This window comes from Physella acuta, unplaced genomic scaffold, assembly GCF_028476545.2.
Source record: "Physella acuta isolate Inbredline_101_S28 unplaced genomic scaffold, ASM2847654v3 ptg000058l, whole genome shotgun sequence".
In the NCBI taxonomy this organism is placed as follows: Eukaryota; Metazoa; Mollusca; class Gastropoda; family Physidae; genus Physella; species Physella acuta.
The window spans coordinates 686,087-708,280 of NW_026731578.1; the positions used below are offsets into that span (position 1 = coordinate 686,087).

The 22,194-nt window shown below is 36.8% G+C and overlaps 1 protein-coding gene across 1 annotated transcript in view; it reads left to right on the forward strand.

The window, feature by feature from the left end:
- LOC131948048 (huntingtin) overlaps window positions 1-22,194 on the forward strand; it is a 50,117-nt gene that overhangs the window by 2,801 nt on the left and 25,122 nt on the right. The window contains exons 2-34 of the mRNA XM_059309517.1: window positions 775-1,012; window positions 1,217-1,303; window positions 2,079-2,199; window positions 2,317-2,456; window positions 3,310-3,448; window positions 3,673-3,814; window positions 4,040-4,221; window positions 4,363-4,555; window positions 4,673-4,823; window positions 5,553-5,674; window positions 5,878-6,068; window positions 6,647-6,872; window positions 7,106-7,270; window positions 7,375-7,571; window positions 7,902-8,003; window positions 8,165-8,265; window positions 8,529-8,793; window positions 10,989-11,149; window positions 11,870-12,003; window positions 12,148-12,283; window positions 14,375-14,571; window positions 14,693-14,808; window positions 14,972-15,157; window positions 15,492-15,706; window positions 15,915-15,990; window positions 16,142-16,231; window positions 16,355-16,482; window positions 16,628-16,776; window positions 17,063-17,199; window positions 17,291-17,407; window positions 17,534-17,656; window positions 17,899-18,009; window positions 18,105-18,202. Of these exons, the coding sequence (XP_059165500.1) occupies window positions 930-1,012; window positions 1,217-1,303; window positions 2,079-2,199; window positions 2,317-2,456; window positions 3,310-3,448; window positions 3,673-3,814; window positions 4,040-4,221; window positions 4,363-4,555; window positions 4,673-4,823; window positions 5,553-5,674; window positions 5,878-6,068; window positions 6,647-6,872; window positions 7,106-7,270; window positions 7,375-7,571; window positions 7,902-8,003; window positions 8,165-8,265; window positions 8,529-8,793; window positions 10,989-11,149; window positions 11,870-12,003; window positions 12,148-12,283; window positions 14,375-14,571; window positions 14,693-14,808; window positions 14,972-15,157; window positions 15,492-15,706; window positions 15,915-15,990; window positions 16,142-16,231; window positions 16,355-16,482; window positions 16,628-16,776; window positions 17,063-17,199; window positions 17,291-17,407; window positions 17,534-17,656; window positions 17,899-18,009; window positions 18,105-18,202 (4,781 nt within the window). The 5' untranslated portion in view covers window positions 775-929. The remainder of the gene's footprint in view (window positions 1-774; window positions 1,013-1,216; window positions 1,304-2,078; window positions 2,200-2,316; window positions 2,457-3,309; window positions 3,449-3,672; window positions 3,815-4,039; window positions 4,222-4,362; window positions 4,556-4,672; window positions 4,824-5,552; window positions 5,675-5,877; window positions 6,069-6,646; window positions 6,873-7,105; window positions 7,271-7,374; window positions 7,572-7,901; window positions 8,004-8,164; window positions 8,266-8,528; window positions 8,794-10,988; window positions 11,150-11,869; window positions 12,004-12,147; window positions 12,284-14,374; window positions 14,572-14,692; window positions 14,809-14,971; window positions 15,158-15,491; window positions 15,707-15,914; window positions 15,991-16,141; window positions 16,232-16,354; window positions 16,483-16,627; window positions 16,777-17,062; window positions 17,200-17,290; window positions 17,408-17,533; window positions 17,657-17,898; window positions 18,010-18,104; window positions 18,203-22,194) is intronic.

Here is a 22,194-nt window from a genome sequence, read left to right on the forward strand (position 1 = left end):
TTATAAAATAGTGAAAGTTAAAATCTGATGGAAGTCAGAACAGCCTTAACCTACCTTATTATTACTCAGAACTACTTACTCTAACCAGATATTCCTAGTCGTAAATAATCTTACTCTTGACTCTAAGGCATAAGGAGAATAAAGTAACACAACATAGTATTTTCCAGCCAGTGTTTTAAAAAATTAGAACATAAACATTTTATTCACTTTAATATTTTAAAAAAAAGCACCCTATTAAAAAAATGGAATAACTAAAATAATTGAAATATTCAATATTAAAAAAATTAGCCTGTTAGTTGATTATAAGCTTACAAAGGAAAGAAGACTTTTAAAAAAAATATGGTCACAAGATTTTCTTTTCAATATGTATATAGTAAAAACTTGGGTTTTCACATGCTTAGTTGTACAATATTATTTTGTGTTAATATTTCCACCTAAGGCAATTAGGTACAAGATAAGCTGGTACAAGCTGGCAAGGCCTTAGACTTGGCTTGTCAAAGTTAAAAAAAAAATCTGTCTTTACTTCAGTTTAAATTCACTAACAAAATATCATGTTTTAGATAATAAACTATAACAAATGTCAAATGTATGTGAACAAAAGTTCTGTATATAAAGCAGAAATACTTTATAATATAATAGGATTTCATCCATGTTAAATGTACATGTACATCAGAGTGACAAAAAGACTGAAAATTATGAAAGCTATTCTTTAGTTAGGGCCTAAAAGTTACTGCTTGAAAACAATTGAGACTCATACAGTTTGTTGCATTTCAGTGACAAGATTCAGAGATTTTTCTTGTTAAAAATATCCTGGTGTCCTACAAGACTTTCATTTGAATCTGAAAACCTTTTTGTAAGATGGCATAACATATCTACAAAACAACTTTAAAGAAAGATTCCATTTACACATCAGTGTATAACTAGTTACCATGGCAACCATTGAAAAACTCATAAAATCCTTTGAGGGCTTGAAGGTGTTTCAGCCTAATGCTCAAGCTGCAGAAGATCCAAAGTAAGACATTTTTTGTTTGCTACTATGTTAGAAATATTTAAAACTTTAAATATTAACTTTAAAAAATATTTACATTATTATTTACATCAAGCAGAGCTGCATAACATTTTTAAATAGGTCATACTGTCAATTAAAAATGAGTGGTGTATTTAAAGAAAAAAAATCAAAATTTAAACAATTTTACTTCTTTTGTCAAAAACACAGGAAAAAGGAGCAAAATCTACCAACTAAGAAAGATAAGATGCTTCATTGCAATGTTATAGCAGATTGTATGTGTTCTCAAAACATGAGGTATTTATACAGCCATTTAACACAATGTAATACCAGATTGTATGTGTTCTCAAAACATGAGGTATTTATACAACCATTTAACACAATGTAATAGCAGATTGTATGTGTTCTCAAAACATGAGGTATTTATACATCCATTTAACACAATGCAATACCAGATTGTATGTGTTCTCAAAACATGAGGTATTTATACAACCATTTAACACAATGTAATACCAGATTGTATGTGTTCTCAAAACATGAGGTATTTATACAGCCATTTAACATATTGTAATACCAGATTGTATGTGTTCTCAAAACGAGGTATTTATACAACCATTTAACACAATGTAATACCAGATTGTATGTGTTCTCAAAACATGAGGTATTTATACAACCATTTAACACAATGTAATACCAGATTGTATGTGTTCTCAAAACATCATGTATTATACAACCATTTCAAGAAGTTTGTGGCACAAATCTAATTTAATCAATTATTAATTATTTTTTTATAGTTTTAGACCCTCTGAATGGTTGTATTAATTTATTATTTGCACCCATATCTCAATTAAAACTTAAAACAGAAAATGTTTCTTTAGATTGTCCAAGATTTTTCCCCCTTTACTCATAATTTAAATTCATGCCTATTTTGTGAATATTAAAACAAAAGTCAAATAAATTTGTACTATCTTTTTGTATTATACTTATGTCACAAGAATATTTTTTTTACCCCTTCTGATACCACAATAAAATGAATAATTTGCTATAAATATTATTTTTTTTTTACCCATAGGACCATTGCAGATTTTCCTAAATTTCTTGGAATAGCAATGGAAACTTTTCTTACTCTTTGTGACGATACAGAGGCAGATGTTCGCATGGTTGCAGATGAATGCTTAAACAGAACAATAAAAGTAAAAAGTTACTTGTTAGAATCATTAATAAGTTAAAACTATAAAATATGTGATATAAAAACTTCAGCAATTGCTTTTACAATCAGATGCAGTAACGTTTAACCTGTGATTCATTAGGTTCTTCTAGAAACAAATCTAGGTAGACTGCAAGTGGAGTTGTACAAAGAACTTAAGAAGAATGGCCCATCACGAAGTCTTAGAGCAGCTCTTTGGAGGTTTGCAGACATGTGTCACCTTATCAGACCTCAGAAATGCAGGTAGAGAGTAGTTTTTTCTACTGTGTAGTTTCATCATTCACCTAGCTATTTTTGTGTTTCTTTTTACTTTCTCGTATATACGTAGTATAGAGAAAGTATTGTAATCGTGCAAAAAAAAAAAAATCGAGATTTTTACAAATCTCGACGTTTTACACCTCACTGATACGGAAAAACATAATTTTGCAATCTTGTCCGTATGTCTGTGTGTGTGTGTGTCTGTGTGTCTGTCCGTGTGTAAACACGATAACTTGAGTACCGTTACAGCTAGGTTGATGAAATTTCATATATAAGTATTTTATCAAAATCGTAGATCCGTATCAACTTTTGAGCGATTTCCGATAACCGGAAGTGGTACTTTTCCTACTTTGAATTTTTTAAAAGCCTATAACTTGAGTACTATTTCAGATAGATAAATGAAATTTCACATGTAAGTAAAAGATCTAATTCTCTACCTTCTGTTAAATTTTGAGTAATTTCCGTTGACTGGAAGTAGTAATTTACGCTACTTCCGATTTCTCAAAAAACTAATGTAAATTTTTAAAGTACTAATAATATTGCGCACTATTATACGCGATTTTATTCGGCGTTTGCTTGGTGCGCAATGTTTTTTTTATGAGATTCTATTCTATTTTTAAAAGTTTAAGTATTTAAAATGGATTAAAAATCATAACTATATCCCCAGTTACCATCCCCTGTTGTTTTATATAAGAATATTCGAGAAAGTTTAGGGGAGATCACTACCGGTTTATTAATACTTGTTAAGTAGTTTTTTGTTTCATTATATTTTTAGTGAATTAGATTTTAGAAATTAATTGCAAATCCTACATTGTAAATCAACTACCTTGCATTGCAGACCTTACATTGTAAACCTGCTACCTTGTGTTGCTCGCATTTGTCGAAGAGAAGAAGAAGCCGTGCAAGAAACTTTATCAGCAGCCATGCCAAAAATTTGCTCAGCACTCATGCCATTTGCTAATGACACTGAAGTGAAGGTATCTTAAAACAGAAGTTTTAAAATATATTCTGTTGATAGTGTATTGTAAATTTTTTTATTGTCTTTGCTGAAAGAAGTCTTTGTTTTAGCATTAGAATGTGGTTGTTTGATACATTTTTTGTATTTATGATTTCAATAAAATAATTATTTGATTAAAGTAGTTTTGAAACATTTAGTTCCAATGTTTTGTAACTGGCATTAATGTTAAGTTGAACATTGCAGGCTTTGTTGAAGGCATTCCTACCAAATCTCAAGTCCAGCTCAGCAGTGTGCAGAAGGATGTCTGCCAGTAGCTTAGCCTTGATCTGTCAGCATTCCCGAGCACCTCTGTCATTCTTCAACTATCTCATAGGGGTGCTGCTAGGTACATTTGTTTGGCACTCAGTTGTACAAGCAGTTCAATTTGTTTCTTAAAACTACTCTTCTTGAGTTAAACTTTTTAAACTTGTTCATAACTAAAAACCTATAATTATACATGTAGAAAAGTTATAGAAATGTTTTTCAAACTCGATACAGCATTCAACAATCTGTCAAAAAAAGTTCCCTGTCATAATTCTGACAAGTTATTTTTCCTGTATGATTATAATAGAAATGATTTTACCTGTGGATATTGATCATGATGTACCTACACTTCTTGGAGTAATCCTCTGCATACGACATTCCGTACCCCACCTGGTGCCACCCAGCAGCAAAGACCAGGGACTAAAAGACAGTTTTGGATACAGGGAATCAGAGGCCGAACAAGCTATAGGGGAGGAACAGATGGTCAAGGTACATCTTTGTTATCCTATGTAACTAATGGTCTGTAATCTTTTTAGATTTTTAAAGTTCTTATTCTACTGTAATATTCTATTCATCATACTTCAGATTGTTTTTAATTGTCTGTGAGCATCAGATTGTTTTATTCCCCAGATTTTGCAAGCCTTGCTTCACTATTCAGGTCACACAGATCACAATGTTGTCACTGCTACCTTGGAGTCCCTACAGCAACTGTTGAGGACACCCCCACCTATCCTAAGAAAGCTTCTCCTCACCAGGGGCAGTATTTCTAAGACTTTGATATTCACTCACGACTTTGAAGAAGATGACAAAGCTAGAATAGAAAGTGAGTGGAAGTTTTAGAATAGATTTTTTAATCAGCTTTAAAATTCAAAGTTTTCCAATAGATTTTGTAATCCAGGATTAATGTGCTCACAGCTCACATAATTTTTATTTGACTCAGGTGTGTTGGACTTGCCATCAGTCGCAGACGATGCTAGTTTAGATGAAGATGCAGACGCTACTGATGGGGGTGGACAAACTGCAGCTTCTAAAAGACCACTGTCTGCGAATCTGATTCCTGGTTTTGATGCCAAGCTCATAAACCAGCCTAAGTATTGAAATAACATTTTACTTTTCTAGTTAAAGATTTACTATAAGAAACCATACACAATTTTTTTTTGCTATTAGAAAACAGTGTAGTTGTACACCCACTACAATTTTTGTCTGCCTTTGTTTTCAGTCTGGTCTTTTTACAGTAATTTCATTTTAAAAGTTGTGTATTGCCTGATATGTATTATGTAAAAAAGTAAAGCGCCCTTTTGAACCTTGCGGTCAATGGGGCAGGTTACTTGTTTCATTCACCTCGCATATGAAATGAATTGTGGTCAGCACTATGCCCAGCTGTCTTTACTTTCTCTGACAACATTCAGGTACCCATCAGACCTGGGTGGACTGGGGGATGTCCTATAGTCTCAACTCCAGACCAAATCCGAACTGGAGACCTCTAAGCTAGCCATGAGAGCATATTATGTGCATTTTATTTATAAATTATAATTTTATAATACAGAAATTATAAACATTTAATTTTAAGTGGTATCAGCAGTTAGTCCCTATTTTTAGTGTATTGTTTCTATTTATAATTCTCTTGTAATCACTCAGCTGTTCATATTTTTTGTTTTGATGGACATGTTAAATCCTTGTCACTTCCACGTCTTCCTCGTAATTGACCTATTAGTTTTATTTTATGTACAGGTAAATTCTGTCATCTGTAAATACAAGTTAAATCCTGTGGCCTCTAATGTTCCTAATAATTGACCAATCACTTGGTATTTGATGTACAGGCTTGATTCAGGTGTGGAGGAAGTTAGACAAGTTGCAGAAAGTGAAATCATTATGACAGATGGAACAGAATATTCTGGAATAGAGATAGGAGATTTGAATGAGGAGACATCAGAAACTTCAGGTGAGCTGTTATTTGATTTAACACACACGTATACCATTTTAAAAAGCAAATGTTATAATGTTAAAGAGGCATGTGAAATCATAAGTTTAATGGGCTCGTGTTATGTAATGCAAAACAGGCAGTTGAAGTCATATATTTACTGGGCATTATTTGTATGTTACCCTGCAGGTGTAATAGTTGTTTATTATTTGTTTAACTTTCAGGTATGACCCACAGTGAAAGCATTGAGACACTGCAGAGTGTCCGCAGTATCAGTCCTCACACAGTCTACCCCCCTTCGATACAGTTGGTCGGGCATGACATGAACGGCAACCCACAAATAATTGTCTACCCTGGAGATGAAGTGGGGCCACCACCCAGTCCTAGCATTGCATCATCTGAACCTATACAATTGGTAAACTTTTTCCTCCTGCATTATCTGAACCTATACAATTGGTAAACTTTTTCCTCCTGCACCATCTGAACCTATACAATTGGTAAACTTTTTCCTTGTCTTGTTGTTTGTTTTTCCTGTTCTTGATGTTTTAACAAGAATTTGCTTTTATTGAAGTTTTCAACTGTCACAATGGGAGGAATGTTGGGATCTAAATTTCCACCAAAATTTTATATCAAAATTTTAGCAGAAGACACTCTCAGATGACAGTGCTGTTCAACCTAAGCTTTGACATAATTAAATATTTGCTTTTTAAAGACAGGGATATCTTTTACTATAAAGGGAGGGATTAAGAGTAAAATAATTTAAAAAGCATGACATTGTTTTTGGATGATCCATGCTTATATAGTCCTTGTCATGCTATATTTAAACTGGTTAGATCCATCTTAAGGGCTATGTTGATGATTCTGTTAGATGAGATGGTCTAAAAACCATTGCAGCACTCTCTATTTTTCTTATATCTAAGGAGGTCCTTTAGCGCAAACATTTGCTGTTATATTGATTATTTGATTTGTTGAATTTTTTTTCCCAAAACTCAGACCCCATTGGAACAAGAGTCTCTGAATGAAGACGAGGTTCCTCTTCTGTTTTACCTGCGTCTGCTCTGTAAGCGATTCCTCCTAACTGGGGTAACAGATGGATTAGTCACAGACAAACAAGTTCGAGTCAGTCTTAAATCACTGGCACTTGGATGTATATCTTGTAGCTTGGCCATCTGTCCTCGGCTCTTTCTCTTCAAGCTCTGCCCAGCTGCTTGCGGTGGAGGTAAGTCTTTTTTTATATGAGGCTGCATGCACTATGGTCAAATCTTGAGTCAAGGGTAAAGTTTTACACTAGTCAAATCTTGAGCTAAGACTAAAGTTTTAATCCAAGACTGCATGACCCCCATAAATCATGATGGTCATCCATAACTTATATGACGTGATTTTTTTGATTTTCCAACATGAAATTACGGCTAAAATTCAGGAAATCACACTGTTTTTTTTTGTATTGTCTAGGTAATGACCAAAACCTTCAGGACATCACCCTGTACGCCAACCACCCTGATCACCAACTCAAGGGCCAGACTGCCATTGTCATTGGCAGCTTTATCAGAGCTGCTTTAGTAGAGGGCAGGGGAGACTACCACCAATGGATCATCAGTCATTTACCTGCAGAACAAAGTAAGTCAAACATTGAGTGGAAATAAATGAATAAAATTCTTTATTTAGAATAAAGTATTTGGTGTGTAAAACACAAAAGTAGAATGGATCAAATCTCTCCCTAGATGTCCTGTCTCTGGAGGCCCTGCTGAAAATCATTGTGAACATTCTGGAGGATGAATCAGCTGTTGCCATCCGCGCAGCTTTGGTGGCCCTACAGATGTGCTTGAGTCAGCTGATGGACAGCTGTCATGGACGTCTCGGGCTTAGGGTGCTGCTAGATCTACTGATTGTTAAATCTAATCCTTACTGGCTAGTTAAGGTAGGAATTTTACTTTGTAACACTGTTAAATTTAAGTACTTGTTCTTACTGGCTAGTTACATTAAAGATTTTTAGTTCATAATACTTGCATGGAAATCTTAAATTAAATATTTAAATATCACTAGCATTCGCTACAGAAGTAGATTGGCTATGGTTGATTAGATGCACTGTATATTACATGAAATGAAAATGTCTAAAAAAAAACCTGAAAGTTATTAAATAACAAAACCACAAAAAGACAACATATTTATACAAACTTTTGTCTACGAACCATCTCTTGTGTTTTTTAATGTTAATTTACCATTTCACTATTGTTGCCTTCTTTATCAGGTCGAGTTGTTGGAGTTGATAGCTGAATTAAACTTTAAAGTAATTTCTTACCTTGAATCCATATCTCAAGATATTGCCAGAGGAGATCACAATTTTCTAGGAGTAAGTAGAGCTATATAATCTTTAATTTAATACGTCATTATTTTAAAATTTCTCTGAATTTTTTTTGGCTTAAAATTGTATTATTACGTTCTTTGAAGTCTGTACACGAATGCAAACCAGAATACACAAAAACTCTTTAAAAATTTAATTTTCTTGAACAGAGGGTGTGTCTCCAAGAACATATTTTCCAGGAAATTGTTCTTCAACTTTTGGGTGATGAGGATACCAGAGTGAGAACTGCTGCTTCAGCCACCATCATAAGGTTTGTTTGGTACCAGGGCTAGAGAGAAGCTTCAATACCCATTCACATAGCTCTTATAAAAATCAGATGTTAATTTGCATTAGTATTTTAATATTTTCTGTTCATGGTTGCAACTGAATCAATGAGTTAAAACATTTTTTCAGTTGTTATGTATAAATTTTGTATATCCTGGTTGTATTAAAACTGTGAATGTCCTCCCCAGTTAAAGTTATGTATAAATTTTGTATATCCTGGTTGTATTAAAACTGAACTGTCCTCCCCAGGATGGTCCCGACCCTGTTTTTCCCATCAGACAGTCCACAGCAGGACCCAGTGTTAAGTGTGGCATCAGACCAGACCAAGGAGCTGTTGACCCCCATCATGAACCCCATCATGGCCGGCCAGCTGCCCCCGCTGGTACAGGGCCTCATGAAACCTTATGCCTTCGACATCCTGGAGGACATTGACCCCAGCACTGAAAGTGCCTTATCTCGTGTTATCCAGCAGCTTCTGCACACACTCTTGATCACACAGTCTAAATATGTCACAGTAAGTTTACATACCATGTTGGTCACACAGTCTAAATATGTCACAGTAAGTTTACACACCCTGTTGTTCACACAGTCTAAATATGTCACAGTAAGTTTACATACTCTTTTGTTCACACAGTCTAAATATGTCACAGTAAGTTTACATACTCTTTTGTTCACACAGCCTAAATATGTCACAGTAAGTTTACATACTCTTTTGTTCACACAGTCTAAATATGTCACAGTAAGTTTACATACTCTCTTGATCACACAGTCTAAATATGTCACAGTAAGTTTACATACTCTTTTGTTCACACAGTCTAAATATGTCACAGTAAGTTTACATACTTTTTTGTTCACACAGTCTAAATATGTCACAGTAAGTTTACATACTTTTTTGTTCACACAGTCTAAATATGTCACAGTAAGTTTACATACTTTTTTGTTCACACAGTCTAAATATGTCACAGTAAGTTTACATACTCTTTTGTTCACACAGTCTAAATATGTCACAGTAAGTTTACATACTTTTTTGTTCACACAGTCTAAATATGTCACAGTAAGTTTACATACTTTTTTGTTCACACAGTCTAAATATGTCACAGTAAGTTTACATACTCTTTTGTTCACACAGTCTAAATATGTCACAGTAAGTTTACATACTTTTTTGTTCACACAGTCTAAATATGTCACAGTAAGTTTACACACCCTGTTGTTCACACAGTCTAAATATGTCACAGTAAGTTTACATACTTTTTTGTTCACACAGTCTAAATATGTCACAGTAAGTTTGTTGATCACAGTCTAAATATGTCACAGTAAGTTTACATACTTTTTTGTTCACACAGTCTAAATATGTCACAGTAAGTTTACATACTCTTTTGTTCACACAGTCTAAATATGTCACAGTAAGTTTACATACTTTTTTGTTCACACAGTCTAAATATGTCACAGTAAGTTTACATACTTTTTTGTTCACACAGTCTAAATATGTCACAGTAAGTTTACATACCCTGTCAATCACACAGCCTAAATATGTCACAGTAAGTTTACATACCATGTTGATCACACAGTCTAAATATGTCACAGTAAGTTTACATACTCTCTTGATCACACAGTCTAAATATGTCACAGTAAGTTTACATACCATGTTGATCACACAGTCTAAATATGTCACAGTAAGTTTACATACCCTGTCAATCACACAGTCTAAATATGTCACAGTAAGTTTACATACCCTGTCAATCACACAGTCTAAATATGTCACAGTAAGTTTACATACCCTGTTGTTCACACAGTCTAAATATGTCACAGTAAGTTTACATACTTTTTTGTTCACACAGTCTAAATATGTCACAGTAAGTTTACACACCCTATTAATCACACAGTCTAAATATGTCACAGTAAGTTTACACATGATCACACAGTCTAAATATGTCACAGTAAGTTTACATACCCTGTTGTTCACACAGTCTAAATATGTCACAGTAAGTTTACATACTTTTTTGTTCACACAGTCTAAATATGTCACAGTAAGTTTACATACCCTGTTGATCACACAGTCTAAATATGTCACAGTAAGTTTACATACTTTTTTGTTCACACAGTCTAAATATGTCACAGTAAGTTTGTTGATCACAGTCTAAATATGTCACAGTAAGTTTTCATACTCTTTTGTTCACACAGTCTAAATATGTCACAGTAAGTTTACACACCCTGTTGTTCACACAGTCTAAATATGTCACAGTAAGTTTACATACTCTTTTGTTCACACAGTCTAAATATGTCACAGTAAGTTTACACACCCTGTTGATCACACAGTCTAAATATGTCATGGTAAGTTTACACACCCTGTTGATCACAGTCTAAATATGTCACAGTAAGTTTACATACCCTGTTGATCACAGTCTAAATATGTCACAGTAAGTTTACATACTCTTTTGTTCACACAGTCTAAATATGTCACAGTAAGTTTACACACCCTGTTGATCACACAGTCTAAATATGTCATGGTAAGTTTACACACCCTGTCAATCACACAGTCTAAATATGTCACAGTAATTTTACCTCCTACATACTCCCTCTATCACACAGTCTAAATATGTCACAGTAAGTTTACTTCCTACATACTCTTTTGATCAAACAGTCTAAATATGTCATAGTAAGTTTACATTTACTTCATTCATACCCTGTTTTATTACAATGTTTTAACAGAGTGGCTGTTGTCAAGCCCTGTGCCGTCTGTCCCATGAATATCTAGTTACACAATATGCCTCGTCCTGGAGCTGTGGCCCAGCCAAGCCCATAGCAGCTAAAGAAAAGGTGGAGAAGATAGGGATACGTAGACCTCCCAGTAGGTCACTTAGTGCATCCAGGTAACTTGACCATCTGTCAGCAGATATTTTTTAGTAGGTCACTTAGTGCATCCAGGTAACTTGACCATCTGTCAGCATATTATTTTAGTAGGTCACTTAGTGCATCCAGGTAACTTGACTATCTGTCAGCATATTATTTTAGTAGGTCACTTAGTGCATCCAGGTAACTTGACCATCTGTCAGCAGATATTTTTAGTAGGTCACTTAGTGCATCCAGGTAACTTGACCATCTGTCAGCATATTATTTTAGTAGGTCACTTAGTGCATCCAGGTAACTTGACCATCTATCAGCAGATATTTTTTAGTAGGTCACTTAGTGCATCCAGGTAACTTGACTATCTGTCAGCATATTATTTTAGTAGGTCACTTAGTGCATCCAGGTAACTTGACCATCTGTCAGCAGATATTTTTTAGTAGGTCACTTAGTGCATCCAGGTAACTTGACCATCTGTCAGCATATTATTTTAGTAGGTCACTTAGTGCATCCAGGTAACTTGACCATCTATCAGCAGATATTTTTTAGTAGGTCACTTAGTGCATCCAGGTAACTTGACTATCTGTCAGCAGATATTTTTTTAGTAGGTCACTTAGTGCATCCAGGTAACTTGACCATCTGTCAGCAGATATTTCATTAGATTGGTGTTGTGATGTGACTTGTTATATTCCCTGTAACTGTGCAAGAGCCTTGAGTAATTGACCCCCCTGGCCTGTTGTCCACAGCATGGATGAGCTGACCACAGCCAGTGGTGGAGGACCACTCCCTATTGTTCTGTCCCTCATGTTCTCCTCCTACGCTGGACTGGAACTCACAACCCACCAGGATCTTCTGGAACTAGCTGGAAATCTTGTTTGTGGTTAGTTTTTTCACTGCACTTTTTATTTTAACACTAGACTGTTATTACACATAAAAATTAAAGGACTTGTTTTCTTTTTTTTTGTTATTAAACAAGTATTTCTTATTTGAACCTAAATAACGAATGACTGATTTACTGTTTTAGGAGCGGCCTACAAAAACCTTCGACCCAGTGAGGACTTGGACAAGGTGTCCAGCTCAGGGGATGATGGACACTGGGCAGCTGTGATGGACAGGTTTCTGGTGCCCATGATAGAACAGCTGTTTACACACACTGCCAGGTAGGGTGGTTAAATAGTTGAGTTTATTGTATTTTTTGAAAATACAGGTTGGTTGCTCAAATAGTTGAGTTTAATGTATGTTTTGAAAGTACAGGTAGGTTACTCAAATATCTTAAGGAAACCTAAACAGTCTAGACCACGGGTTCCCAACCTGGGGGTCGCGACCCCCCTGGGGGTCGCGAAGGGATTTCTGGGGGGTCGCTAACTGGTATACTAAGTCTTAGTAATTTGAAACAAAACATAAATATTTAGAAGAATTTTTGAAATTCGGCTTTACTAACATCACTAGAAAGGAAATAGAGAAGAAGCAAAGCGTACTGTACAAAGTTGTTCTCAGACAAGAATCTATGAAATCTTCAAAACTAAAACGTCATTTGACACGAGTCATTCGAAACACACCAAAAAAGATATGGAGTTCTTTCGTCGGTATGAAGCTAGTTGCAAACGTCAGAGACTTGATCGAACAGGAAGTTTTCACCAAGGAAACTCAGCATTAGTGCCAGCATCACATGAAGTCGCGACAGAAAATGCCAAGCAAAAAAAAAAAACACAATAGGAGAAAAGCTCATCAAACGCTGCATGTTGAAGATGGTGAAGTTAATTCTTACATGTCCTTAGATGTTAAATAACACATTTTTATTGAAATTAAGCTTTCACCATTGTTTGCTTTTCAAGTTGATAAATCAACAGACGCGAGTTCGTGTTCGCAGTTGCTGGTCTTTGTCTATATTTATTCAGATGATAGCAAAGAAGAGTTGCTCTTTTGTGAAGATAGCATGGAGAAAAGAAATACGTTTTTTTTTAAAAATTGGATGATTAAAATGGGTTAAAACGGCTGTGAGGGTTTGTACGGATGGTCCACCATCTATGTTTAGGTCAAAATCGGGCTTTCAGAAAGCAGAAAAGATTTAGCTCCTTAACCACTGCCCTCACCAATTACCATCAAGACTCCATTGCTAGTATAAGTCGTAAATTATATAAAATCTGGAGCCTTCAAAGAACTGAGCAAAGACCTGAATAAAGATCACGAGGTTCTGCTCTTCTACACTACAGTGCGCTGGCTGTCAAACGAATTGTTGTGAATCGTGTTTTTGAATTGAAATCTGAAATCAAATTGTTCTTGGGAATGCAAAGGAAACAAGAACTTTTGGTATACTTAAAACGACGTAGAGTGGTTGGAGAGAGTATCATACCTAGCAGATGTGTTCGAACATCAACATAAGCATAACCTGAAGCTTCAGGGAAAATGAACGAATATTATCACTTTCCATGATAATCTCGGGGCATTTTTATCAAAGCTGCAAAATCGGCGAAGAAAATAAATCTTGGAAATATTGTAAATTTGAGAAACTCTGCAGTGTGGTAGATGAATCTAATTGTGAGATAATTAAAATTTTGAAAGAAGAAATTTCTGGGCATCTTGAATCTATTGAAAACGAACTGCAGCGCTATTTCTCTGAGCTGAAAAAAAAAAAGAATCTGCATTGACACATTACCCATTCTCTTTTTCCCTTGATGTTGCCAGCATTCCCGATGAATTACAAGATGAATTCTTTGATTTGTAGAATGATTCCGCGTAAGATGAAAAAATTCAGACACAATTTTGGTGTAGTATTAACCATTTATATCCAAACGTAAAATTGATTGACTTTTCGAGAATATAATTTTTTTTGAACACTATTTTTCGATTAAAAACAAAATTAAGATAATGATAATGACATAGGTTGGCGTTAACAAAAAAAAAATACTTTATAAAAAAAATTAACCTAGAATGTTTAGTGAATAGTATGCAATTTTACTCATGGTATTAAAACAGTTATCAAGAGTAGTTCATATTGAAAGTCTACTAGAAAATCTTATTTTAGTGCTTATTGATTTCCATACTAATTTCGGCTTTTTAATTCTATGGGGGTCGCGGGTCACTTAATTTTTATAAAAGGGGGTCGCCACTCGAAAAAGGTTGGGAACCACTGGTCTAGACCATAAAAATGGGCATGACTGTGCCCAGTGACCTAGATGTTTTTTGTAACTACCCAATAGATCAATAGATCTTGAGCTGCTAGTCTAATATTAGATGTTTGTGTTGTTCAGGTTGTTGAATGCCTGCACACATGCAATAGAAGAAACCATCCCAGGCCCACCCCAGGTTAAAGCCTCCCTCCCATCCCTGCCTAACGCAGCCACTCTCAGCCCTGTCAGACGCAAGATGAAAGGAGACAAGGAGACAACTCCTGGTGCAGCTGGGGGCTCACCTGAACAGAAAACCAACCAGAAGCCAGCAGCTAAAGGTAAGACTCTTCATTATTTTGTAAAAACTCACATCTAAGTAGACTCATGTATTGGTAGGTTGACTTAAATTATCTTATACCTGTGTTGTAGTAGACTAATGCCATGATTCCCCCCCCCCAGATACAAAAGAGTCAGAGAAAGACAAGAGCAAGAAAGATGGCATTGGTTCCTTCTACAACATTCCCCAGTACATGAAGTTGTTTGAGGTCCTCAGAGGGTCATACTCTAATTTTAAGGTCATTGGAGTTGTTCATCACTTGAAACATGTGTTCATTGATGAAACATATTTGTAGTCATTTGCTTTTTCAATGTTTTATTTCTCAATTTTCATTTTTTCTTTAAGTTTAAGAAAAGTATAGTTTGTTTACTTAAAAGTTAAAAATTTAAAATTGCTTGCAGACGTCCCTTGACCTGACCAGCTCTGACAAGTTTTGTACAATGCTACGGACGACCTTGACCGTCCTGTCTCAACTCCTGGAGATTGCAACACTTTATGATGTTGGCAAGGTCACAGAGGAGATTCTCAGCTACCTCAAGGTCACCATGGCCCTAGAGCCCACCTGGACAGTGCTTTGTGTACAGCAGGTAAAGTTGTGTGTGGCAGTCACTGTATGTGCACAACAGGTACAGGTGTATATGTACAGCAGGTAAAGTTGTATGTAACAGTCACTGTATGTGCACAACAGGTACAGGTGTATATGTACAGCAGGTAAAGTTGTATGTAACAGTCACTGTATGTGCACAACAGGTACGGGTGTATATGTACAGCAGGTAAAGTTTTATGTAACAGTCACTGTATGTGCACAACAGGTACAGGTGTATATGTACAGCAGGTACAGTTGTGTGTGGCAGCTAATGCAGTGAGTCAGCCAGCCCTAGAATACATTTAGTGTAAACATTTGACCTTTCACCTTTCCAGCTCCTGAAAGCCCTATTTGGCACCAACCTGGCCAGCCAATGGGACTCCAACAGCCAGTCAGCTGCCTCTCTGACCTCTGACCTGAATGCCAGGATCCCAGGGGGTTCAAGTCCTGGCCTGTACTACCACTGTGTCAACAAACCCTACGCCCAGCTGGCCAACTGTTTGGTGGGTGCCGCTTGTAGGGCTACCCTACCTGCTGATGAAGCTCACAGGTAACTTCTTTGATCTCGCTCTTTTGCCCTCTATGTTCATTTTTTACATTTTATAGGAAAAATTGAATTTGACATTGAAAAAAATGGAAGCATTTAGAAATTATTATAAAAGTCTTTAAAATAATAATGAAGTTTATTTGTTGTAATGTAAAATTTGCTAGCAGGTTGTTTAAAGTTTGAAGGATTTAATTGTGTATTTATCTCCTAGCTCCCTGCTGTGGTTGAAGCAACGAGTTGACAGGAAGTTGCCAGCCATTCTCAAACCCACAAGCAAAGTGGACAAGGTGATTATTGTGTTCAAGAAAAGAATTATCATTTTGATTTATCATAGATTTTTTTATCATTAATGTTAATCATACATTTTATTTCAAATTTAAAGTGTTTATGAGAGATGAATGTTTTGAATTAGCAGCTATTTTCTCTGAATGTTTTCAGTCAGTTATTGGGTCATACATTCGTCTGTTTGAACCTCTGGTCATCAAAGCTCTGAAACAATACACAGTGACCTCCAGCCTTGACCTACAGGTAATTGATTTAATTATTTACTTGACCGTTACCTCTCCTGTTATAGTGTTGCTAAAACATCTGACATGTATAGATACCAATGTGTACATCTTGTGCTCTAACTGTGTGACCTGGATGTTTTAGTGTCAGGTGTTGGCTCTACTGGCCCAGCTGATCCAGCTCAGGGTCAACTACTGCCTGCTGGACTCTGACCAGATCTTCATTGGCTTTGTCATCAGACAGTTTGAGTTCATTGAGGAGGGTCAGATCAGGTAAGCTGGTTACATCAGATCTTCATTGGCTTTCTCATTTGTTTACATGGGAGATGTCTATCAAACATTTTGTCGCCATGAGATGTCCTCCCATGCCTTGATCTAATGCTGGTTCTCTGCTGACCTGATGGGTCTTGTATTCCAGAAACTCTGAGGTGCTGATCCCTCCCATCTTCCAGTTCCTGGTGATGTTGTCTTATGAGAAATTCCACAGCAAGTCAATCATAGACATGCCCCGCATCATTCACAGGTGTGATGGCATCATGGCCAGTGGTCTACAGCCTGCCACACATGGTAGGTCAAGGTCAAACATTTAGGGTAGGGGGGGGGGTAACAATCATAGACATGCCTCGCATCATTCACAGGTGTGATGGCATCATGGCCAGTGGTCTACAGCCTGCCACACATGGTAGGTCAAGGTCAAACATTTAGGGTAGGGGAAAGGGGGGGGGGCAACAGTGAATCATAGATATTGGTCTACCTCATGGTAGGTCAAGGTCAAAAGCTGGGATGAGGTTGAGTTCTTGCCTAAACTATTCTGTAAGCAATTTTTTATTTTAAAAATTTTTTTATCTTCCAGCAATACCCGCCCTACGACCTGTGGTCTATGACCTATTTCTCCTAAGAGGGACAGTGAAATCTGAAGTAGGCAAAGACCTGGAGACCCAGAGGGAAGTGGTAGTGTCCATGTTGCTGAGACTGGTCCATTACTACCAGGTAGGAAATAGTTTCTTACTCTTTTATGGGCACTGGTTATGTTTAAAGAACATGTTAGCCATGTCTAATTTTAAACTGCTACTGTTGCTAGGCGCTGGATATGTTTACACTGGTGCTGCAACAGTGCCACAGAGAGAGTGAAGAGAGATGGAAAAGGTTGTCTCGTCAAGTCATGGACGTTGTTCTACCTGCCCTGGCCAAGCAACAGGTTGGCCAAACATTTTTCTCTCACCTTGTCATCAGTACAATTTGGCAGTTGTAAACTCTGATATGACCCATGTCTCTAGCAACTGTTACAATTTCCTGATGCTCCACCTTGTCCTCCCATGAGCAGATAAACCTAGAGAACCAAGATGCCTTAGATGTCCTACACCGTCTCTTTGAATCTGTTTCTCCAAGTGTGTTCAGGCCGGTGGATTTCTTGCTGAAAACTTTACTGGCCCAGCCGCATGACGTGGTAACTTTTTCATCACAGTCTCTGTCTTAGCTTAACTTAGACAACTAGTTGTATTTTATTTTTTTTAACTCTACTTATGTCAACTTATTTAATGTTCAACATTTCTAAAATGAAATTGTCACAAAGCCAAAAGTTTTTGTGACTAATTTAGCTAAAAGTTTTTGTGACTAACTTAGCCAAAAGTTTTTGTGACTAACTTAGCCAAAAGTTTTTGTGACTAACTTAGCGCACATATTTTCCAGAGTGACCTTCCCAGCCTACAGAAGTGGTTGTGTCTGGTGCTGATTATAATCAGGGTCTTGATCTCCCAGTCCAAAGAAGAGGTCATCCTTTCAAGGTTGACTGAGCTGCAGGTAGTTGATCCTGTTACACCCAACTTTAGCCTTTTATTTTTTCTATCAAAACTGGCTGGCACTGAAAATATTTTTCTCTCCCCCCCCCCCCCCAGCTTCATGTGTGTCTGATCAGAGATGTGGAGAACATGTCAGCATCCAACTCTGTTGTGGAGCTGCTAAGGAATCTGGCGCCAGAGGAGACAGTAGCCTGGTGGGTAAAATGTTGTTCAAATTTTCATTTGTCACATCACAAGCTTCAGTGTAGGGGTGATGTGACATGAAACTTGTTGGTTGTAGGGGTGATGTGACACAAAATTTGTTGGTTGTAGGGGTGATGTGACATGAAACTTGTTGGTTGTACAGGTGTCATGACACAAAACTTGTTGGTTATAGGGGTGATGTGACATGAAACTTGTTGGTTGTAGGGGTGATGTGACATAAAACTTGTTGGTTGTAGGGGTGATGTGACATGAAACTTGTTGGTTGTACAGGTGTCATGACACAAAACTTGTTGGTTGTAGGGGTGATGTGACATGAAACTTGTTGGTTGTACAGGTGTCATGACACAAAACTTGTTGGTTGTAGGGGTGATGTGACATGAAACTTGTTGGTTGTAGGGGTGATGTGACATGAAACTTGTTGGTTGTACAGGTGTCATGACACAAAACTTGTTGGTTGTAGGGGTGATGTGACATGAAACTTGTTGGTTGTAGGGGTGATGTGACATGAAACTTGTTGGTTGTACAGGTGTCATGACACAAAACTTGTTGGTTATAGGGGTGATGTGACATGAAACTTGTTGGTTGTACAGGTGTCATGACACAAAACTTGTTGGTTGTAGGGGTGATGTGACATGAAACTTGTTGGTTGTAGGGGTGATGTGACATGAAACTTGTTGGTTGTACAGGTGTCATGACACAAAACTTGTTGGTTATAGGGGTGATGTGACATGAAACTTGTTGGTTGTAGGGGTGATGTGACATAAAACTTGTTGGTTGTACAGGTGTCATGACACAAAACTTGTTGGTTGTAGGTGTGATGTGACACAAAATTTGTTGGTTGTAGGGGTGATGTGACATGAAACTTGTTGGTTGTACAGGTGTCATGACACAAAACTTGTTGGTTGTAGGGGTGATGTGACATGAAACTTGTTGGTTGTAGGGGTGATGTGACACAAAACTTGTTGGTTGTACAGGTGTCATGACACAAAACTTGTTGGTTGTAGGGGTGATGTGACATGAAACTTGTTGGTTGTAGGGGTGATGTGACACAAAATTTGTTGGTTGTAGGGGTGATGTGACATGAAACTTGTTGGTTGTAGGGGTGATGTGACACAAAATTTGTTGGTTGTAGGGGTGATGTGACATGAAACTTGTTGGTTGTACAGGTGTCATGACACAAAACTTGTTGGTTATAGGGGTGATGTGACATGAAACTTGTTGGTTGTAGGGGTGATGTGACATGAAACTTGTTGGTTGTAGGGGTGATGTGACATGAAACTTGTTGGTTGTACAGGTGTCATGACACTAGCTAGGCCAATGCCGCTGCCGAGAAAATCGGACAAATCGGCTTTTCCCTACCCCCTGCATGTTTAACTCTGTTTTTTGCATGCTTTTATTGTGTTTATGTTAACATGTTATACATCATTCTGTTCGTAATTGAACAACCTTTTTAACTGTATAAGTTTTATTTCTTTATTATTTCAGACGTGGAAGAAATCGCCGATTTAATCGCATTTTTTACCCCCCGCGGCGACGTGCCGATTAGGGGGGAGGCTTTTTCACCTTTTTAAAAGAGGGGTGTTACTTAGAGTCTATAGACTCTTTGAGTTTTCGTACTACAACAGTGAAGCTTGGTAGAAGAATAGATTAAATGTTCACGTATAACGCTCAAGGTTCTTGGGGAAAATATGTTAAATACTTTTGGAGATATCGAACGGCAAAGTTGAACTAAGTTATTTGGGCTATTAATGAACCGATTTTTAATTTGAACCTTGAGCTGTATTCCTGAAATCCCGCCGATTATTTTAATGTAGGACATGTATTATAACACCTCATAATAAAGCCGTCCATACATTTTAAGACGGAACGAAAATAAAAATTAACGCGTCGGCCGCCGTCCGACTGAATCGTGATCTACACATCGTGTAGCACAGCCGAGTGTGTGGTCACGTGACGCTAGGCGGTTGATCCGATTGGATGAGACTATAAACAATTTCTTAAGATAGATACGTGTGTTCCCGTATTTGACTCGTCGGGTATTGCTATTTTATATTTAAGTAGACAGGCGTGTTTCATAACCGTGTTTTAAACCATTGAAACGGCAAAAAAAAAAGTCGTAATAGTATTTACTAATCGTCAAAATTAATCTTCTTTAGAAATTAATCCGGATAGCTGCGACCCGACCAAACAATGCTGACGTGATTCGCGTGCCGTAACGTTTCATTATTGTGTACATTACTTTTTCGTAAAAATGACTTTAAAAAATAAATTAAATTTTACCCCGGGCTCTTTTTTTTTCGATTGACTAAAAAATTTTAAAACCCTTAACAACGTGGAGGTTACTAGCTTGCCAAATCGACCAAAATGGGATGGGGTGGGTATGGGGAGTCACTGACCATCCTACACGGTATGTAACTATTGTAACACCGTATGTAACATCCATAGCCTCACCCCGCCCCCACTACTCCGTGACGCGACAAGCCGAGGGTCGGCGCTTTTGATGTTGTATAACACCCGTACGGTACCCGAGCGGCTCGCGGTGGTTTCATACCCCACCTCCCTCCCCCTTCACTTTGTGGAGTTGATGTTACTAACCCTCGGGCATAGATCAGGAAATCTTCCCAGACTTTTGTCTCTAAAATTACATAATATTCGTCTGACACGTTCAATTCATCGGGTTGGCCGACTAGCCTATCTAGCCTCGTGTTTACGTAATCCGGCAATAAAATTCGTTGGTCAGAAAACCTGGTTAACCACGTCTGATTGAACTATATCTAGGCAAATGCTGTTGGTGATAAACGCCTCCGGAAACTTAAAAAATGCCTAGCATCTACTACACACAGTCAAGCACTCAAACACGTGCATTTTTCCCAATGTAATAGGCCTATGGTAGGCCTACAAAATACACAAGCTTACAACTAGCATAAACATTGAGCATATATAAATCTATGTTATAGACCTATACCTTACACTACCTTGTACAACCTAAAAAAAAAAACAATTTTCCGCCAATGTTTATGTTATTAAAATTGTAAAAATGAGCAATTTTTTTTGTGTTTAAAAATATTACAAAATTGTCATAAAGCACACTGATTCTGATAAGACACATTTGTAACTAGGCTAATTCTATAGAAGAAAGTTGTATCAATGGTATGACATTTAAAGTAACAAAAATATAAATATAATAAGATATGCCTATATTTTTGGAATAGAGTAGGCCTGTACGATTGCACATAGATTACATAACATATTTTAAGAAGTTACATCATCACAAACAGAGTTTCTTCCAGGCATCTCTTCGGGGGGGCGAAGCCCCCCCGAAAATTTTTTACCGCCCCCCCGAACGAAATGAAATTTATATAATTTATATAGAAAATATATACTTTTAACAGTGTCCGCCCCCCCGAAGAAAGTTTACCGCCCCCCCGAAGATTTCAAGTGCCCCCCCGGAGAAAAAAGTCTGGAAGAAACACTGATCACAAATATACTATTGTTATAGCATCCTTCTCTTTGTATTAAAACTGTATTAGTTATCTTTTCTTTAAGTAGGCTATTCACTTAAGTTAACTGACAATGAGCAAAAGAGATTTTAAAATAAATACATGGTAAATTATGAGCAAAAGGTGCGAATTACATAACCTGACCTTTATAGTTTTGTAATAATGTTCGACCATTTTATATATCACCATTAGCTTCAGCATATACAAATGTCATATTATGGTTTAAAACAGTGTTTAATTTAAAGAATGACTTCTTATCACACAGATTATCAGATGTTGTAAAAAAAATTGAAGGGGGGGTATTACATAATCCATGAAATAAGTCTGTTATGTAATCAAAAGACACTTTTTAAAATAGCATCATTGGATTCGGCATACAAAAATCTACAAAATATCATAAAATGACATCAATTGGTGAAGTCTGCTTGCTTTTATACCACTTTTAGTGAAAAACTCTTAAAAATTTGGTCCATACCCTCCCA